The 16,257-nt window shown below is 37.6% G+C and overlaps 2 protein-coding genes across 2 annotated transcripts in view; one reads left to right on the forward strand and one right to left on the reverse strand.

The window, feature by feature from the left end:
• Positions 1-16,257, forward strand: part of rab11al (RAB11a, member RAS oncogene family, like) — a 77,920-nt gene that overhangs the window by 31,129 nt on the left and 30,534 nt on the right. The gene's annotated exons all lie outside the window — the stretch shown is intronic.
• mex3a (mex-3 RNA binding family member A) lies at positions 1,689-10,059 on the reverse strand. Its single transcript, XM_009292667.5, has 2 exons — positions 9,617-10,059; positions 1,689-5,596 (listed from the first exon to the last, which is right to left on the reverse strand). The coding sequence occupies exons 1-2, from the start codon at positions 10,026-10,028 to the stop codon at positions 4,500-4,502; spliced, it is 1,509 nt and encodes a 502-aa protein (XP_009290942.1). The 5' UTR covers positions 10,029-10,059; the 3' UTR covers positions 1,689-4,499.

Raw genomic sequence — 16,257 nt, forward strand, 5'->3', positions numbered from 1 at the left:
TCGAAGAGACTCGTGCAGCTTTCACAAAAAGGCTGCAAACAATCCCAGACGCTCGAGGACAAAACGCATCTTATATAGCTAGGCAATGCAAACTGGACGGAGTCATAATGTACATCTGAATGCTTAAATCATCACATATTCAGGTCAGTACTAAAAATAAATATCTTTTTTAGCACCTTCTAAACAAAAGACTCTGCTAGGGGCGTGTAAACATATGAGCGCAACTGTATCGGGCCGGTTTGTGCATTAGATAACTTTATGTTGGGTGTAATGCCTGGAAAAATAAACTGGTGTCGTTGTACGACATTACATTAAACACCAGCTGCAATCCTCACTAAAGATCTCTGTAGTAGTACAAGTGGCTCTGTTATATTTTATCTACACAGGCTGTTCAAAGGTTAATAATGCTCTGTAAAATAATTTCCCAGCATGCACAACCCAAAAAGGAAGCTGTTGAATAACTATTTAACAACACCACGTAATTACTGCAACCAAAAAAATCAAACAAGATTCACAGTGGTTCTTAATATTATGCTTCACGTTACGACACATTCTTGTTAAACCTGTTAAGACTCTAAACTGGAGCACTTCTGCTTGAGAAGCTGTGGCCGTGTGTTGTGACCACTCCCCCTTTCTCTGTCAGAATGGCTCTTTTTCTTTCGCACGGGCAGTTATTATTTTGGATTAGGCATAACAATAGTGCCCTTGAAATGAACGACGAAGGAATTCACCAGTCGAAATGAGGACGGATGTGCATTTTTAAATAAACGTTGTAGTTGATACTTTGTGCATTCAATATAGGGTGTGTAGATTTATTTAATCCTATAATATATCATCATAACCGTTTGCATTCAATATATCAAAGCAAATCCTGTACAAAAAAAAAAAAACTAAACTACACTAATTCCTTCCCCTATTGATTGTGATAACCCTAATTTTTTTGGTTATGTATTTCGTCTGAAGCGCTTTCAGATTTGGGGGGGGGCGTTCCGCTTTATTCGATTTCTATTGGGATGAAGCCTTATTACGCAATATTACAAGTAGGCTATTAGACAACTAGTACTACATTTTCAGAATTGCTTCTTATATAGCGAAATAGATTTAACGATATGCCTATGGTAGTCAGTCTTTACTATACATCTCCCTAAATGTCAATAAATATAGTCTTATTCCTATCAAATAAATAATACTCAAAAAAGGTTTTGCTGTGTAAAGTCTTTAACAGGTAAAACAGCTCTCCGTTTCATAGCCTGCATCGAATAATATCTCACTTTAAATACACTGCACCATTGATTCAGGCTACATTCTTTGAAGTATATCATCATCATCATCACTCTATTTATGAGTTATGAAAAAAATAATCATGGAATAAGTTGAAGTGCTGCATTTTGAGATTGGGATTACTGCAGGGGGGGTTATCGTGTAATTGTGCATGGCTTTAAAGATTTCTTAGGGTTAGCAACCACTGCGAAGCATTTTTTTTTTTTTGTAACAGTGCATTTTTTTGGGATAAAGATAAACTCGTTTATTAAGACGTTTATTGCCGTTTCCTGCATACGCTGACCTGGTGACCTTAAAAAGAGGCAGGAAAACAAAAGTGGTTTATTGGCAGACAGATATTCTGAATTGGATTGTAAAATTTGAGCGGTTACACTTTTGCATAATTCAGTTTTTAAAAACAGATTTGGTTTATTTATTCACTTATTTATTTATTTTTTTTTTTACAAATGAATGAAATGCATTAGCATGCATTCCTTCAATGGACGAGCATCTGTCCCTGATCAGTGCTGGGGATTTGAAGAATCAGAAATGACGGTAAGAAAAACCTCCGTTCAATACCATCTTACTGTTGTAAAAGAAATCCAAACTGAACGTCTAAAGGCTGCGACATTTAAAAGGCTTTTTCAACCGTGCAAATACAACCAACTAACTCGAAATATAACCCAAGTGCAACAATAACCATATTTGCCATTTGAGATATAGCTGTCGACAAATGCACATGCTTTTCGATTGCAAATGCTGCTGTGTTCTTCAAAATAAGGTGCTTTTTTAGGAGCTTTAATTTGTTAAGCCTTTTCAGTTTCATCTCTCACAACCGAGAGTCACTTAAAGGGAAAATATACTTCAATTAAAGTAAGTACCTTATTAAACTGATGCTCAAACAAAGTACTTGTTCTCTTAAACAACATCAACAACAAAAAAAAAAAAACACTATTAAACGCTAATGCGTCCTTACATCAATTGAGGCAAACAACTATTTGAACAGTCAACTCAGCATCAAAAAGTTTTTCAGAACTAATATTAAAAGATGCTAATGGCTCAAAGGTAAATACAATCACAAGCTTACCCTAGCATCTCTTCTAACACCGCGCACATGTGGCAATGGCGCTGAGAGGCTCGATGGGGGAAAACTGACCCATTTCAAACAGTACACTTTCTTAAGTCTTTTGCAGCGAGGGGGTTAATAAAAAAAAGACAGTTTCCCAAACTTCGAATGCTCTAATCCCCTATTCCGAAATCCCCTAGCCTGCAATGAGACAGGCAGTGGGTGTGTAATTTGATTCAGCTTGAGCGGCCACCAAATTGGGCGTTTCCCCCCCTTTCTTTCTTGTCAATTACAATTGTCTGATTTCATTGTGGAGTTCAAGGTTGCTCTGCGATTGGCTGCTTGTGACCGTGCACTGGCAGGGCAGTCTCGAGGGGGTCACGGCAGGATGTCCCACTCGTGAAGGAAGACTCCATGGAAACTTGCTTCTCGTTGCACATTAAATTTCCACTTTTCGCTATGCTGAATAAAAATGCATGGGGTCTATCTAGTCAGCCTTCACTCTCTACCCTGCCGTTCTCTCTCTTTTTGAAATAAAATCTGCTCTTGGATTTTTTTTCCGCCCTGATGGCAGGACAAAAGAGGCCCCTTTTCTTCCCATTGGGAATAGCAGAACGGGAGCGAGCGATCAACAGGAGGGGGCCCCAGCTGCACCTAGTGTAGCCCCCTGCGCCGCGTCTCCTCCGTCCTCATTCACGCCACTGTACGCCACCCCTCCTTACTCCTACAGCAGTTGCTTTGCACCTGGACTCTGATGTATAGCTAATTATCAGCTCCTCCTAGGGCAGGCCATGTCGGGGCGCTCCAGGGATTGTACCACCACTGCGACAAAACAATATACTCGCTGGGAGGAGCTCCGGAGCTCGCTTGTCATTACAGCATATGCACAGAGCCGTTGGTAGAATTGGAGCACAAGTCCCCCCTCTGACATTCTGACCCTCAAAAGAGAGAGAGAGGAAAAAAAAACTTAATGGAAAGTACGATAAGCAACACCTGCCTCAGTGCTGATGCTTTGCAACTCAAATGCAGGGCACTTTCGGGAGCGGGTGGTTTACATTGTACTGTAGCTCAGAGTCTTGCTTGCTTTTGTCTATTTGGTCTATTCAGGATCAGATTACAGACCCCCTCCCTCAATCACCCCCTCAGCTTTTTTTTTTTTTGCCCCCTCCTCATGCCTTATGCTCACAATCGATGTTTTACTAAATAAACGAGTGGAAATTCAAAATCATAAACATAAATAGTGCAGAATTAAGAATAAAAAAAAACCTGGGAAAGACCTCTTGAACGTCAGAACGCTTGATGAATTCCACGTTTTTTTTGTTGAGCTGACCGATCAGATTTTCGTACGGTATCTTATTAGTCCTCTTTATACCTTATATAATAGGCTCACTGGTGCAGAAACAAACAAAAATATATATATAAAAAAAGAAAATCTCCCTGTTTTACTCGTCAATTACCTGTTCGAATATTGATCAGCAAAGCAAGATACTACATTGGTAATTGTGTTGTTTAGAATATGATCCAAATCTAAAGCCACACCAACATCTGGTTGTATATATCAGCCCCATTTCTATACCATCTATTTCGCATAGACTTTTTTTTTGACAATCACTTCACATCAGTTTTAAGGTGCAAAGATTTAAGATTCTAGTTTGCCATCTAAAAAAGAATACTCGCTCATTTGCAGAAGATGCTGGGATGTAAAACTATACTCCAATCTTAGGAAATAAACTTGTATTGATATTTTTCATATAATAATAATAACAACATACTTCCCCAGCTGAGGAAAAGTGTCAAATGTTCACATTATTTCTCCTGTCACTGTCCACACACAGCATGTGGAAAAAAACAGCACCAGTAAAAAATTAAATAAAAGGAAAAACGAAAACAAACATGCTAAGAACTACGTTCTTCCCATTTTTAAAAAAACCTTTATAAAATATATATGTATATATGTGTACATATAAAAGAAAAATCTGAAAATACTTCTTCCTCTTTTTTTTTAGTAAAGCAAGCAGTGTGTTCTAAAATATCTGCTTGTTTTGGTTTTGTGTTTTCTGAAAAATAAAAAAAGTGAATACTGACCAAATAAAAAAAAAAAGGTAAACTGATTCTACAGATTAAAAACAAAGCACAGGAAACAAAACGAGACAAAACGAAAAGAACTGACTCTTTAAGAGAATATTCGAATAGCCTGTGTGACCAGGGTGTGGCAAACAGGGCACTCTGGATGATTTAGCTCACAAATTCGGATGGCACACTCCATGCAGAAGAGGTTATGACCACACGGGACCAAAGCAGCCGTCACCTTGCTCTCGAAACAGGTCATGCAGTCCCGAGACATGGCAGGCGGAGAATCCGGCACAGGCAGACGTCCGGTGAATGCCCCGGTGGCAGCGGTGGGCTCGCTGTGGGCACGGCGAGCCTGGGCGTGAGGAGACCCAACAGCGTTGGAGTTGCCGGTTCCGCATGGTTCGGGCAAACCCGGTGACAGTCTGGTCAGAGGAAGAGGCAGGCCTCCAAAGCTTTTGGAGCGCTGCTGGGCATAGTAAGCCACCTGTTTGGGATAGTCGGGATCGCCCCAGCTTTGAGTGCCCTCGGAGCCGAAGTAGGAGGACGGCTTGTCCCCGCTGCTGCCATGGTTGTTAAAGTCACCTTTACTGTAAATCCCTCCTCCTCCTCCACTGCTACTTCCGACCACGGTGTCTGAGAAATTCTGGCGGTAGCTGCTGGCAAGCGGCTTCCGCGGGGCCCCCTGTAGCCCCCACACCTGCTGCAGGCGGCTCTCCAGACCCCCGTTGCCACTTTCAGGGCCCAAGCAGTCATTCTCATTGTTGTGATCGTGCAGGCCACCTGTGCGGAAGGCGATGTGCGCCTCGATTTCTTCCCGAGCCCGTTCGGCGTTCCCAGGGGAGCCTGTGATCTCAAAGACGGGGTCACGGTCGCGGCTGGGAGTGACGATGTAAGTGCACGTTTGCTGCTGGATGCGTTTTATAGTCGAGCCTTTGGGTCCGACCACCAAACCCACAACCCGGTAGGGAACCCGCACCTGTATGGTGGTCTGGCCAGGTAGAGGTGCAGGAGGAGAGCCGCTGAACTTGTTCCTGGAGGCCCGCAGCATGGAGAAGTGCTCTGCAGCTGAGATGATTTCACGTCTGGCCAGGGCCACATCCTCTTTGCGCCCGGTGATGAGGAAGACTGGTTCTTCACCTCTGACGGGGGTCTTGATGTAGGTGTTTGTCTTTGCACGCAAAGCTTTGATTTTGCAACCTGTTGGGCAGAAAAGGAGCATTATGGTAGTAGAAGTACTAATATCTGATAGATAGTATTTATTTTGCTTGTTTGCTTTAGGGTCAAAAGGTCAGCCATGCTCAGAATCTGTTCATTCACAAAGTTCTGCACGTTCTTCATCTCCCGAGTGGAGTTTCTTTCGATGTTTTAGATCATTTCTTCTAAAGAAATGTGTAGTATTTCAAGAGATTATTCACCCAAAGATCATTTCCTCATCGTTTATTCTCCCTCATGTGGTTTTAAATATTTATGTGTTTCTGTCTTCTACACAAACGTAGATGTTTTGAAGAATGCTCGTTGCTGGGACCCATCAACTTCCATCGTAGGAAATAAATTACTATTGAAGTCAGTGGATCCCAGCAATCAGCATTTTTCTAAATATCTTATTTTGTGTTCAACAGAAGAATCTCCAATAGAGTCAATCGTAAGTAAATGATGAAAATTGTCATTTTTTGGGCTGAACTATCCCTTATACACTTATCAATTGGCTCAAAATGACAATGTTTTATTTTATAATGCTTGAATATAGGAATTACACTGCAAAAAATGCTTTTCTTACTTCGATTTTCTGTCATAGTTCTAGTTCAAATATCTAAAAGTTCTTAAATCAAGAAGCATTTTCTAGACAAGCAAAACATATTTTGTTATTTTAAGAAATAATCTGCCAAAATTAAGTGAGTTTAAATCAAGCTAAATAATCTGCCAATGGGGTAAGCAAAATAATTTTATCACAAATCGAAAAACAAGATTATTTTGCTTACCCCATTGGCAGATTATTTAGCTTGATTTGAGGGAAAACTCACTTCAATTTGGCATATTATTTCTTAAAACAAGACAATATGTTTTGCTTGTCTAGAAAATGCTTGATTTAAGAATTTGTAGATATTTGAACAAGAAACAAGACAAAAAATCGAAGTAAGAAAAGCATTTTTTGCAGTGTAGCGCTGGGCTGTTTGGCCTAAAATCAAAATCTTGATTAATTAAACATTTTAACTCGGTTAAGATTTATGCAAGGTTATTTTATTTTTTTGACCTGATAGTGACTGACAAGTTTTAGATGCCATGTAAAGGCATCTCTGGCGCAGCTTCCAATCATTGTCAATGTACACTCTCAGAAATAAAGGTACGCAAGCTGTCACTGGGGTGGTACCTTTTCAAAAGGTAAAAATGTGTACCTTAAAGCTCCATATTAACACCTCAAGGGTAAATATTAGTACATAAAAAGTACAAAAATGTTCCTCTTATTTTTTTAGGTACTAATATATAATTTTAAGGTAGCAATATGGACCCTTTAAGTAAAAATGTGCACTTTTTAAAAAGGTACCACCCCAGTGACAGCTTGCGTACCTTTATTTCTGAGAGTGTAGTACAAGGCTCAAGAATGAGTCCATCGTCCTACTTGACCAGAGATCAGATGTGGCTGCAAAGTGGCTGCAGAAGTAGAAATTAGCCACAGCCTTTAGCACAGCGGGTGAAGTGACACGTAGGGAACGTAATTGAAAAAAATTATCCTGGAAAAATTAAATTAATTATAGGTTCTGAATGTTGATCACTTTTCGATTAATCGCCCAGCCCTAATAAGAATATTGTGACGATTCACACTTGCTTCTATAGTACTATAAATATAAACATGCCCAGATACAAATTACTAATGATAAAATAAACATCACCTTGCCATTTTTAGGCACAATTTACTAAAATATAATTTTTGTACTTTGACTTTTTTTTTGATAAGGAAACATAGCAACATGGTTAATTTGATAACATCTGCTGGACTTCATTCATAAACTGGACTGATACAGATTCAATCTACTAGAACTTCTGTGTTAAACTGCTTTGACTCTGAATCGTATGAATCGTCACAATATTCTTATTAGGGCTGGGTGTAAAAGCGCTATAGAAATAAACTTGAATTTAATTCAATAAACAAAATACTATCAGCATTAATCTGTGTCAAATGTTCATAAAACTATTGACAGAATAGTGTGCATGGAAATACGTTCTGCTTGTGTTTTATAAATGAGGCTCAAAGTGAATTTGGAAATTGCTGTTCACTCTTCTCCATTGTGGGTACAAATCGATTAAAACAATGGCTGTTTTTTAATGCTGCATTACACTGTCTTGCAAATATCTTTTTATTATTATTCATAAAAAGAAAGAAATGAGTCTGCTTTTAATAATGCTAAGTGTTTAGCATAATAAATCCCATTTAGTGTATTAAACAATATGCAGTCTGTGCTGACGTGTCCTATTAGGATGCGATAAAAGTAAACAATAACAGAGATTGCAATAGGTTTGTCTGCATGACGTCTTCTCAACAAGGCTAGTGCCATGTGCTAACTTACAGTTACAAGTACGTAAATATCTCAATTACATCCACAGACTCGGGTTGATTTAAGGACAAAGCAAGCAAGCTAAATCCTTCATAAAGTTACTGTGGAAATATGAAATCACCAAGGTGTGGTGCTCCACATCATCTGCCTCGTGTTCGGCAGCAGAGTATTTATTAGCACCTCAGTGGTGTCTTATCAAAAGCAAGGTGGCTTTCTCCGCCCAGGGGCCTGTTCAGTGGATAGATTTCTGCACACTGGTTTCATGCCTCATTGTGTACAGCAGAAGCTAAAAAAATAACCTGAATGGACTGTCTAGCACTGACAGCGGGGAGCACAGATTCCCTCCCGCCGCTGAACCGTCCCTCTCGCCGCAGGAGCACATCTCCTAACAGGCATGGCAGACACTGCAGGTGAACAAAGCATGAAACCTTACAGCTCAAATTCTAATGATGATAACAAGCGAACATAAGTGCTGCTTTTTGTGCCATCACTCTCGAGTGTTGTTATCAGGCGCCTGCCTATTCATAGAAAAAAATGCTATTAAATTAAGTTAATAAAGGACAAACAAATGTCCAGATATTCAGCACAGGATGTGGCCGTGCTATCAGTAACTAATGAGGTAAAGACCCCATTTCAAATCCTCTTAATCAGCAATTTCCAGACCACGCGCTCACAGCATCCCAAGTTGGATTCAAGCTGAGGCGCGCAGGCCACTTTTCAACTCAACAAAGTCGTCATATGCAGGGAAGAGACTTGCTGGGTCGTTTATTAGTGAGTATTTCATCTAGGTGAGATGTTAGACTCTTAATGAACGCTTCCTGACCCCCTGCGTTGAGTGCAGGGCAGTTGTGCTGGTAGACGGGGCGTGACTCTTACACAGTCTTTACAGTCTGTCTCTCCTGGACCAAATGCAACACACAGCTTTCCAGGACACTGCATGTTAAGTGACTTTTCAGAGTCTACAACACGCGCTTGCTTAACTTATTCCACGCGTTCAGAGATAACTTTTGTGTCAAGTCATGTTAATATTGCTTTTCCCATTTTCCACCACACGAGCCTTGTCCTCAAAACACTCAAGGACTTTCACTTCTTTGTCTCACAACGCTGAGCACTTTCAGGTGCAGCTCACGAGACCCACTTTTACGTGCTCCCCCCCTCCCCGATGTTATTACGGACAAAAGTTACCCGACAAGTCCTCTTTGTCTCAGGGAGCCTGATAAAAACAACGTGGTGTTGCTGCATATGAAAGCCCCCAGGAACTACAGAGGCGCGCGAAGCAGCGAATGACACAATGTATCCAGTCAACAAAGACCGTTGACTGTTACATTGTATCCAGCGAGCGCACACGCGTTCCATTTTCTGTTTCAAAAAAACAGAATTACGCGCGCTCAGACGACAAAGGGAAAGCAGCATGCTGACATTGAAGGCGTGGATGTGGAATAATGCCTTTGTTCTCGTACCCGCTGGTAACTTTGCCTAACGCTAAGAGGAAATGCACATGCCATCTGCGATCTGAAATAGTGTGTGTGCTAAAACGGACACGTTAAAAAACATCACCACCACTCCCTTTTTCTTTGTCAAGACAGCTCCACACTTAGTTTGAGCCGCGCGCGCGCCCTGGAGAACGAGTTCGAAAGCATGTGAAAGTGCGCATCGTTGTATTTACCTTGTCTCCCCACTATTTCGGCCACATGTTCGGAGCTTGGCACGGGGACGCACTCCGTTATGTTGCAGCCCCGTCCTTTGGTTTCGGTCGGCGAGCTCTCGTACAGGGCGCACAACTTATTCTTCCCTTGTAACATCCCCGGCTCGGCTTGGATGTGGTTGTGGTGGTTATTATTACTCCTGTCTTGAACTCCTCCACCACCACCACCTCCACCCGCAGGAGCCCCGTCCTCGCCCTCTCCAAGACCCAGCAGCGACAGTTGGCCCAGCGCAACTCTAAGGGCACGGGAATCGTCCTCCTCCTCCTCGGGTGGCACTAGGAGACCTTCGCTGCCGAAGCCGGAGCCGGCTAAATCTCCGCCGTAGCCCCCATTTTTCTCCATGATCCCTGCTAGAACCAGCAAGCTAGGCATGGCTAACAAAAGAGTGTGAGACAAAGACACTGGTAAGAGACTGGAGAAACAGCACCCTCGCCGCCACCCCGCCCCCTCCTGGTCCTCGTCCCCCGTTTGCGCTAGTCCCTCCCTCAGACCAGCCCCCTCTCCGGTTCCGAAGCGCGCAAGGCGAACGGGACACAAGGATGTCTGCGCCGAGCGGGGCCGGGCCTACCGGTGCTCCGCCCCGTCTGGTTCGCTCAGGCCCCGCCTATGGCAAGCCGCTGCTGCGTCTATTCCTTTAAAAAACATCTATTTTTGTGTCACTTGTCCTGAGATTTGAGCGATTCATTCACTACTTTGTTTGATGCTGTTTTATATTTTATGATACATAGATAATAACAAAAATACTTTTAATAAGTTTGTTATTTTTATAAGTTTAATATGTTTAACAAGTAAAAATATTTGCAATAAAAGTATAATAATATAGTTTTAACAAAGTTATTTTTTCTTTGTATTAATATTTAAAGTTATTTATCGAAGCAAGATTCAATCAACTATATTTCTGTTAACAAAAGGTGATTTGTATTTTGTATTTTATATTTAATTATTATTCAAACAGTACTATTTAAATTGTATTTTTTTAATGTTGAATTTTTTGTAACAACGTTGTATTAACATTTTAATTAATGTTAATAATGCAATGGGCAGCACAAATGTCTCGATACCTCAGGCTAGTGATGTTGCCATCCACTCTGCAGATCTTTTGCACGCCCCCATACTGAATGTAACCCCAAACCATGATTTTTCCTTAACCAAGCTTGACTGATTTCTCTAAGAATCTTAGGTCCATGTGGATTCCAGTAGGTCTTCTCTAGTATTTGTGATGATTGGGATGCAGTTCAAGAGAGGATTCATCAAAAACAATAAAGAAATAAATCTATCGGCTGCCACTTTTCCAAATAATCAACTAGAAGTCAACTTATTATTTGTTGCTTTTACATCTGAGATCAACAGCAACACATTTGTCAGGTAGTGTATAAGGCAATGTAAACAAACAAACATAAATAAATATCACCACCACCCAAGCTCCACTGATATAGTTTTATCAACCAGAAAATATCAAGAATAACCAGGAAAACAAAAACACTTGAAAAGGTCGAGTTACATCTTTGCTGTCTTATTACGGCTTGCTTGTATGGTCGTATTTCAGAATCCATACTAAAATTGTTACAGATTCTTGGACAAGAAAACCAGCATGTCCACTTTTCTTGTTTTCAGTGATGCACTTTGACATGTACTACACTAACCGATGTGGTGAAAACTCTTTTAGAGTGTGTGATACTGACAGATATGGATAAATATATGTGAGTTACATCACTCATTTATTGGATTTATATGGGTATACTGTATATACTTATAATGCATATCAATGCATATGCAAAAACATATTAAATGCACTAAAAAAACAGTAGAGGAATGCTTTATTTTTGTAATATGTTAGAGGTATTTTTTTTAAATAGTGTTTAAATGTACCTAGCATTTAGACTCTGTTTGAGAAATATAATATTACCATTAGCCTATTGGGAAGAATAGTGACCTTAAAGTAAAATTGATTAAGTTTATTATTATTATTATTATTATTTAGTTTGATTTGAAACTGTAAAATAGTTTAAATGTTCAAACAGCTTGCCATGTCTTTGCCTCCCTAAGACAGTCACCATCCGTCCATCTATCCATCCATCCACCCATCCATCCCGTTTGCATTTCAGACTTCTTTGTAGCAACCCACACCGTCCTATCCTAATGCATAACCCAAAGCATCTATTTCCATCCAGTAAAATATCAGTCTACAGCATCACGGCTCATTGTCTCGTGCAGTGGGAAGAGGCGTGCCAGAATAATCGCACATGTGCGCCTGCAAACAACACCATCATCCAGCTGCCTTTCTCCACACTCTCAACAACAGCGCTTCTGTTGTGATTCCCGATCATAACACGAGCGAAAAATGCGCTGCGTTCATCACTGCTGTTCCGCACAGAGGAAGGGAAACATCTGTGCCCAATATCTGGCCACAGTGAAAGAGTTAATGTGACAGAATTTGGGGGTTCCGCCCACCGTGTTTGCCGTTGGTTGCAGCGGGTCACTGAGTTGTTGTTGACGGAGAGGAAGAGCAGCGCGCGCGGGCGATCAGGAGGAGACACGCGGGGAGTTTCAGACAGACGATGCGGGATCTGCACTAGAGAGAGGGAGTGTGTGTGTGTGTGTGTGAGAGAGAGAGCACGTGTCTAGCAACATCGCAGGCAAACCTTGAACAAAGAGCGTTCGTGTTTCCACCTCAGACGCCGCTGATCCTCATGATGCCACGCCTGGCGGCAAAGATGAATCTCTAACAACAACACAACCACCATCAGCAGCAGCAATAATAATAATAATAATAATAATAATATTAATAATAATAATAATAATAATAATAATTATTATTATTATGATAACAATGTGTATAAAACTATAATGGTATTATTATTATTAATAATAATTAATGATAATGTTGTTAAATTTATGCAAACTGATGAAATTTGTCACTTTTTAAATTAAACAAATAGCAATAACAATAATATTTATTTGTAGTTCATGTAGAAAAATTCTGTTACATTTATGCAAACTAAATAATAAATGCTTTAGTGTTTTATAACCCATACTATAGAAAAGTGTGTTATACTGTTTGTATTATAGTATTTACAACTTGTTCAACTTATATAATAATAAAAAATTATAATATTTATTTGTAGTTCTGTTGTTAAAATATGTTGTTAAATTTATGCCAGCTGATGAAATTCGTCATCTTTCTCACATGAAAAAAAAAAAACTAAATTATAGTAAATTCTTTAATGTTGTCAATTCTTTAATGTTGTCAATCCATACTGCCGCTGATCCTCATAATGCCAAGCCTGGCGGCAAAGATGAATCTCTAACAACACAACCACCATCAGCAGCAGCAATAATAATAATAATAATAATAAAAATAATAATAGTAACAATTACAACAATAACAATAATAATGATAACAATAATAATGATAATAAAAAATAATAATAATATAGAACAGAAAAATCTGTTGTTAAATTTATTCAAACTTTTATGCAAACTAATGAAATTCGTCACATTTTTTATTTGACAAAATACTGTAATTAATAATAAATACTTTAGTGTTTTTGACCCATACTAAGTGTATATGTATTATATTTACAACTCTTACAACTGGTATAATTAAAAAAAAAAATAGAAATATAGAATAGAAAAATCTGTTGTTAAATTTATGCAAACTGATGAAATTTGTCACATTTCTTATATGAAAAAATACTTCAATTAATAATAAATACTTTAGTGTTTTTAACCCATGCTAAGTGTATAATATGTATTATATTTACAAATCTTACAGCTGGTATATTATAAAAATAATAATAGAAATATAGAATAGAAAAATCTGTTGTTAAATTTATGCAAATTGATGAAATTACAGTATAAATATACAGTACTATACTGTATAATATACTAGTGTATTATCTTTACAACTCAACTGGTATAATAATAACAATAATAATAATAATTAATGATAGGCGACAAGGTGGCGCAGTAGGTGGTGCTATCACCTCACAGCGAGATGGTCGCTGGTTCGAGCCTTGGCTGGGTCAGTTGGTGTTTCTGTGTGGAGTTTGCATGTCCAAAGGCATGTGGTACAGGTGAAATGGGTAGGCTAAATTGTCCATAGTGTATGAGTAACAATGAGTGTGTGTGGATGTTTCCCAGTGATGGGTTGCAGCTGAAAGAGCATCTGCTGCATAAAACATGTGCTGGAGTTGGCGGGTCATTCCACTGTGGTGACCCCGGATTAATAAAGAGACTAGGCTGAAAACAAAAATAATGAATGAATGAATAAATAATATTATAGAACAGAAAAATCTGTTATTAAATTTATGCAAACTGATGAAATTCGTCACATTTTTTATATGAGCAATACTGTAATTTATAGTAAATATTATAGTTTTTTTTACCCATACAAGTGTATTATATGTATTATATTAACAACTCTAACAACTGGTATAATGATGATAATAATATATAATAGAAAAATCTGTTGATAAATTTATACAAACTGATTAAATTACTTACTGTAGTTTAAAATATGTAATTTATAGTAAATACTAAAGTGTTTTTGACCCATACTATAGAAAATAATATTTATTTGTAGTTTAAATTTAAAAGATGTTGTTAAATTTATAAAAATAAAATTGGTCGCTTCTCTCATATTAAAGAATATTGTAATTTATAATAAATACTATAGGGTTTTTGACCCATGCTATAGAAAAGTGTATTATACTGTAAATAATATTTTATTTACAAGCCTTACGGTTTAATAATAATGATAATAATAACAATAATAATATTTATTTGTAGTAATAGAATAATGTGCTGTTCAATTTATGAAGCTGATCAAATTTGTCACTTTTCTCACATAAAAAAAAAAAACAATCGTAATTTATAATAAATACTTTGGTGTTTTTGACCCATACTATAGAAAAGTGTATTATACTGTATGTAGAGTATTCAATGATTTAAAACTCTTACAACTGATATAAAAATAAAATAATAATAATAATAATAAGAATTTTTTTTGTAGTTCAAATAAAAAATATGTTGTTAAATTTTTGCAATCTGATAACATTAGTCACTTTTCTCAGATGAAAAAACTGTAATTTATAGTAAATACTAAAGGGTTTTTGACCAGAACTATAGAAAAGTGTATTACTTGTACGCATTATAATATTTACAACTCTTTAGTTTTTACTACAGTAAACTGTGGTGTGTGTTGTAGTATTATAATTCTTTATAATATAATAATATAGTTGCTGTATTACAACAACAGTTACAACAACAGATTATTTCAAGCAATCTACTATAGAATGGCTCAAAAATAACTAGTGTTTACTATAAATTACTATACTATTTTTCCATGTGGGAAAAAATAGTATAGTAATTTTTTAGTAAACACTAGTTATTTTTGAGCCATTCTATATTAGAATGTTGTTGTACTTTGTAGTAAACAATATAGTGTTTTTGAACCATACTAGAGTAAAGTGTACTGTACATATTTTATAATAACGTTGTTAATGGATGCTGCAGCATACTGTAGTATTAATCATAGTGAACCGATAAACTAATAATTACTACAGTATTTACCGTGGTGTGTTTTAGCATAATTTATGGTAATTTCTTTATATTACAGTTGTATTATCGTGGCAAATCATAGGGTATAATCATACCACAACTGTACAACACACCATAGTTTACTATAGTAAAAATTAAAGTATACTACAGTATTTATTACAGTTTATCAGTAGATTATACTATAGTATGCTGTAGCATTCATTAACAAAAGAGTGATTTTTATATGGATAATCATTGTAGTATTGACTGTAAATTACTATAGTATAAAAATGCAGTCCTAATTATAGTATTTGTAGTATTTTACCAATATTATAGTAAAGTTTATTACAGTATGTATATATATATATATATATATATATATATATATATATATATATATATATATATATATATATATATATATATATATATTCATTCATTCATTCATTTTCCTTCAGCTTAGTACCTTTATTTATCAGGGGTCGCCACAGCGGAATGAACTGCCAACTTATCCAGCACATATTTTACGCAGCGGATACCCTTCCAGCTGCAATCCATCACAGGGAAACATACACTTTCGATCACATTCATACACTACAGACAATTAATTTATTCAATTCCCCTATAGCGCATATCTTTGGACTGTGGGGGAAACCGGAGCACCCAGAGGAAACTCACACCAACATGGGGAGAACATGCAAACTCCACACCAAACGCTAACTAACCCAGCCAGGACTCAAACTAGTGACCTTCTTGCTGTGAGGCCACAGTGCTAACCACTGAGCCACCGTGCCGCCCATATATATATATATAAACAGTGAACTGATAAACTGTAATAACTGTAAATATACATTAGTTTTAGTTTTTACTACAGTAAACTGTGGTGTGTTGTAATGTAATTATACCATTATACCATATAATAATTACTACAGTATAGTAATTATACCATATAGTTGTGGAAAACTATAGTAAACTACAGCAACTACTGAATTACAGACTAACTAAAATAACAGTATTTACTATAAAATACTATGGTATTTTTTATGTGGGTTTACCCCAG

The sequence above is a fragment of the Danio rerio genome, chromosome 16, assembly GCF_049306965.1.
Source record: "Danio rerio strain Tuebingen ecotype United States chromosome 16, GRCz12tu, whole genome shotgun sequence".
NCBI lineage: Eukaryota > Metazoa > Chordata > Actinopteri > Cypriniformes > Danionidae > Danio > Danio rerio.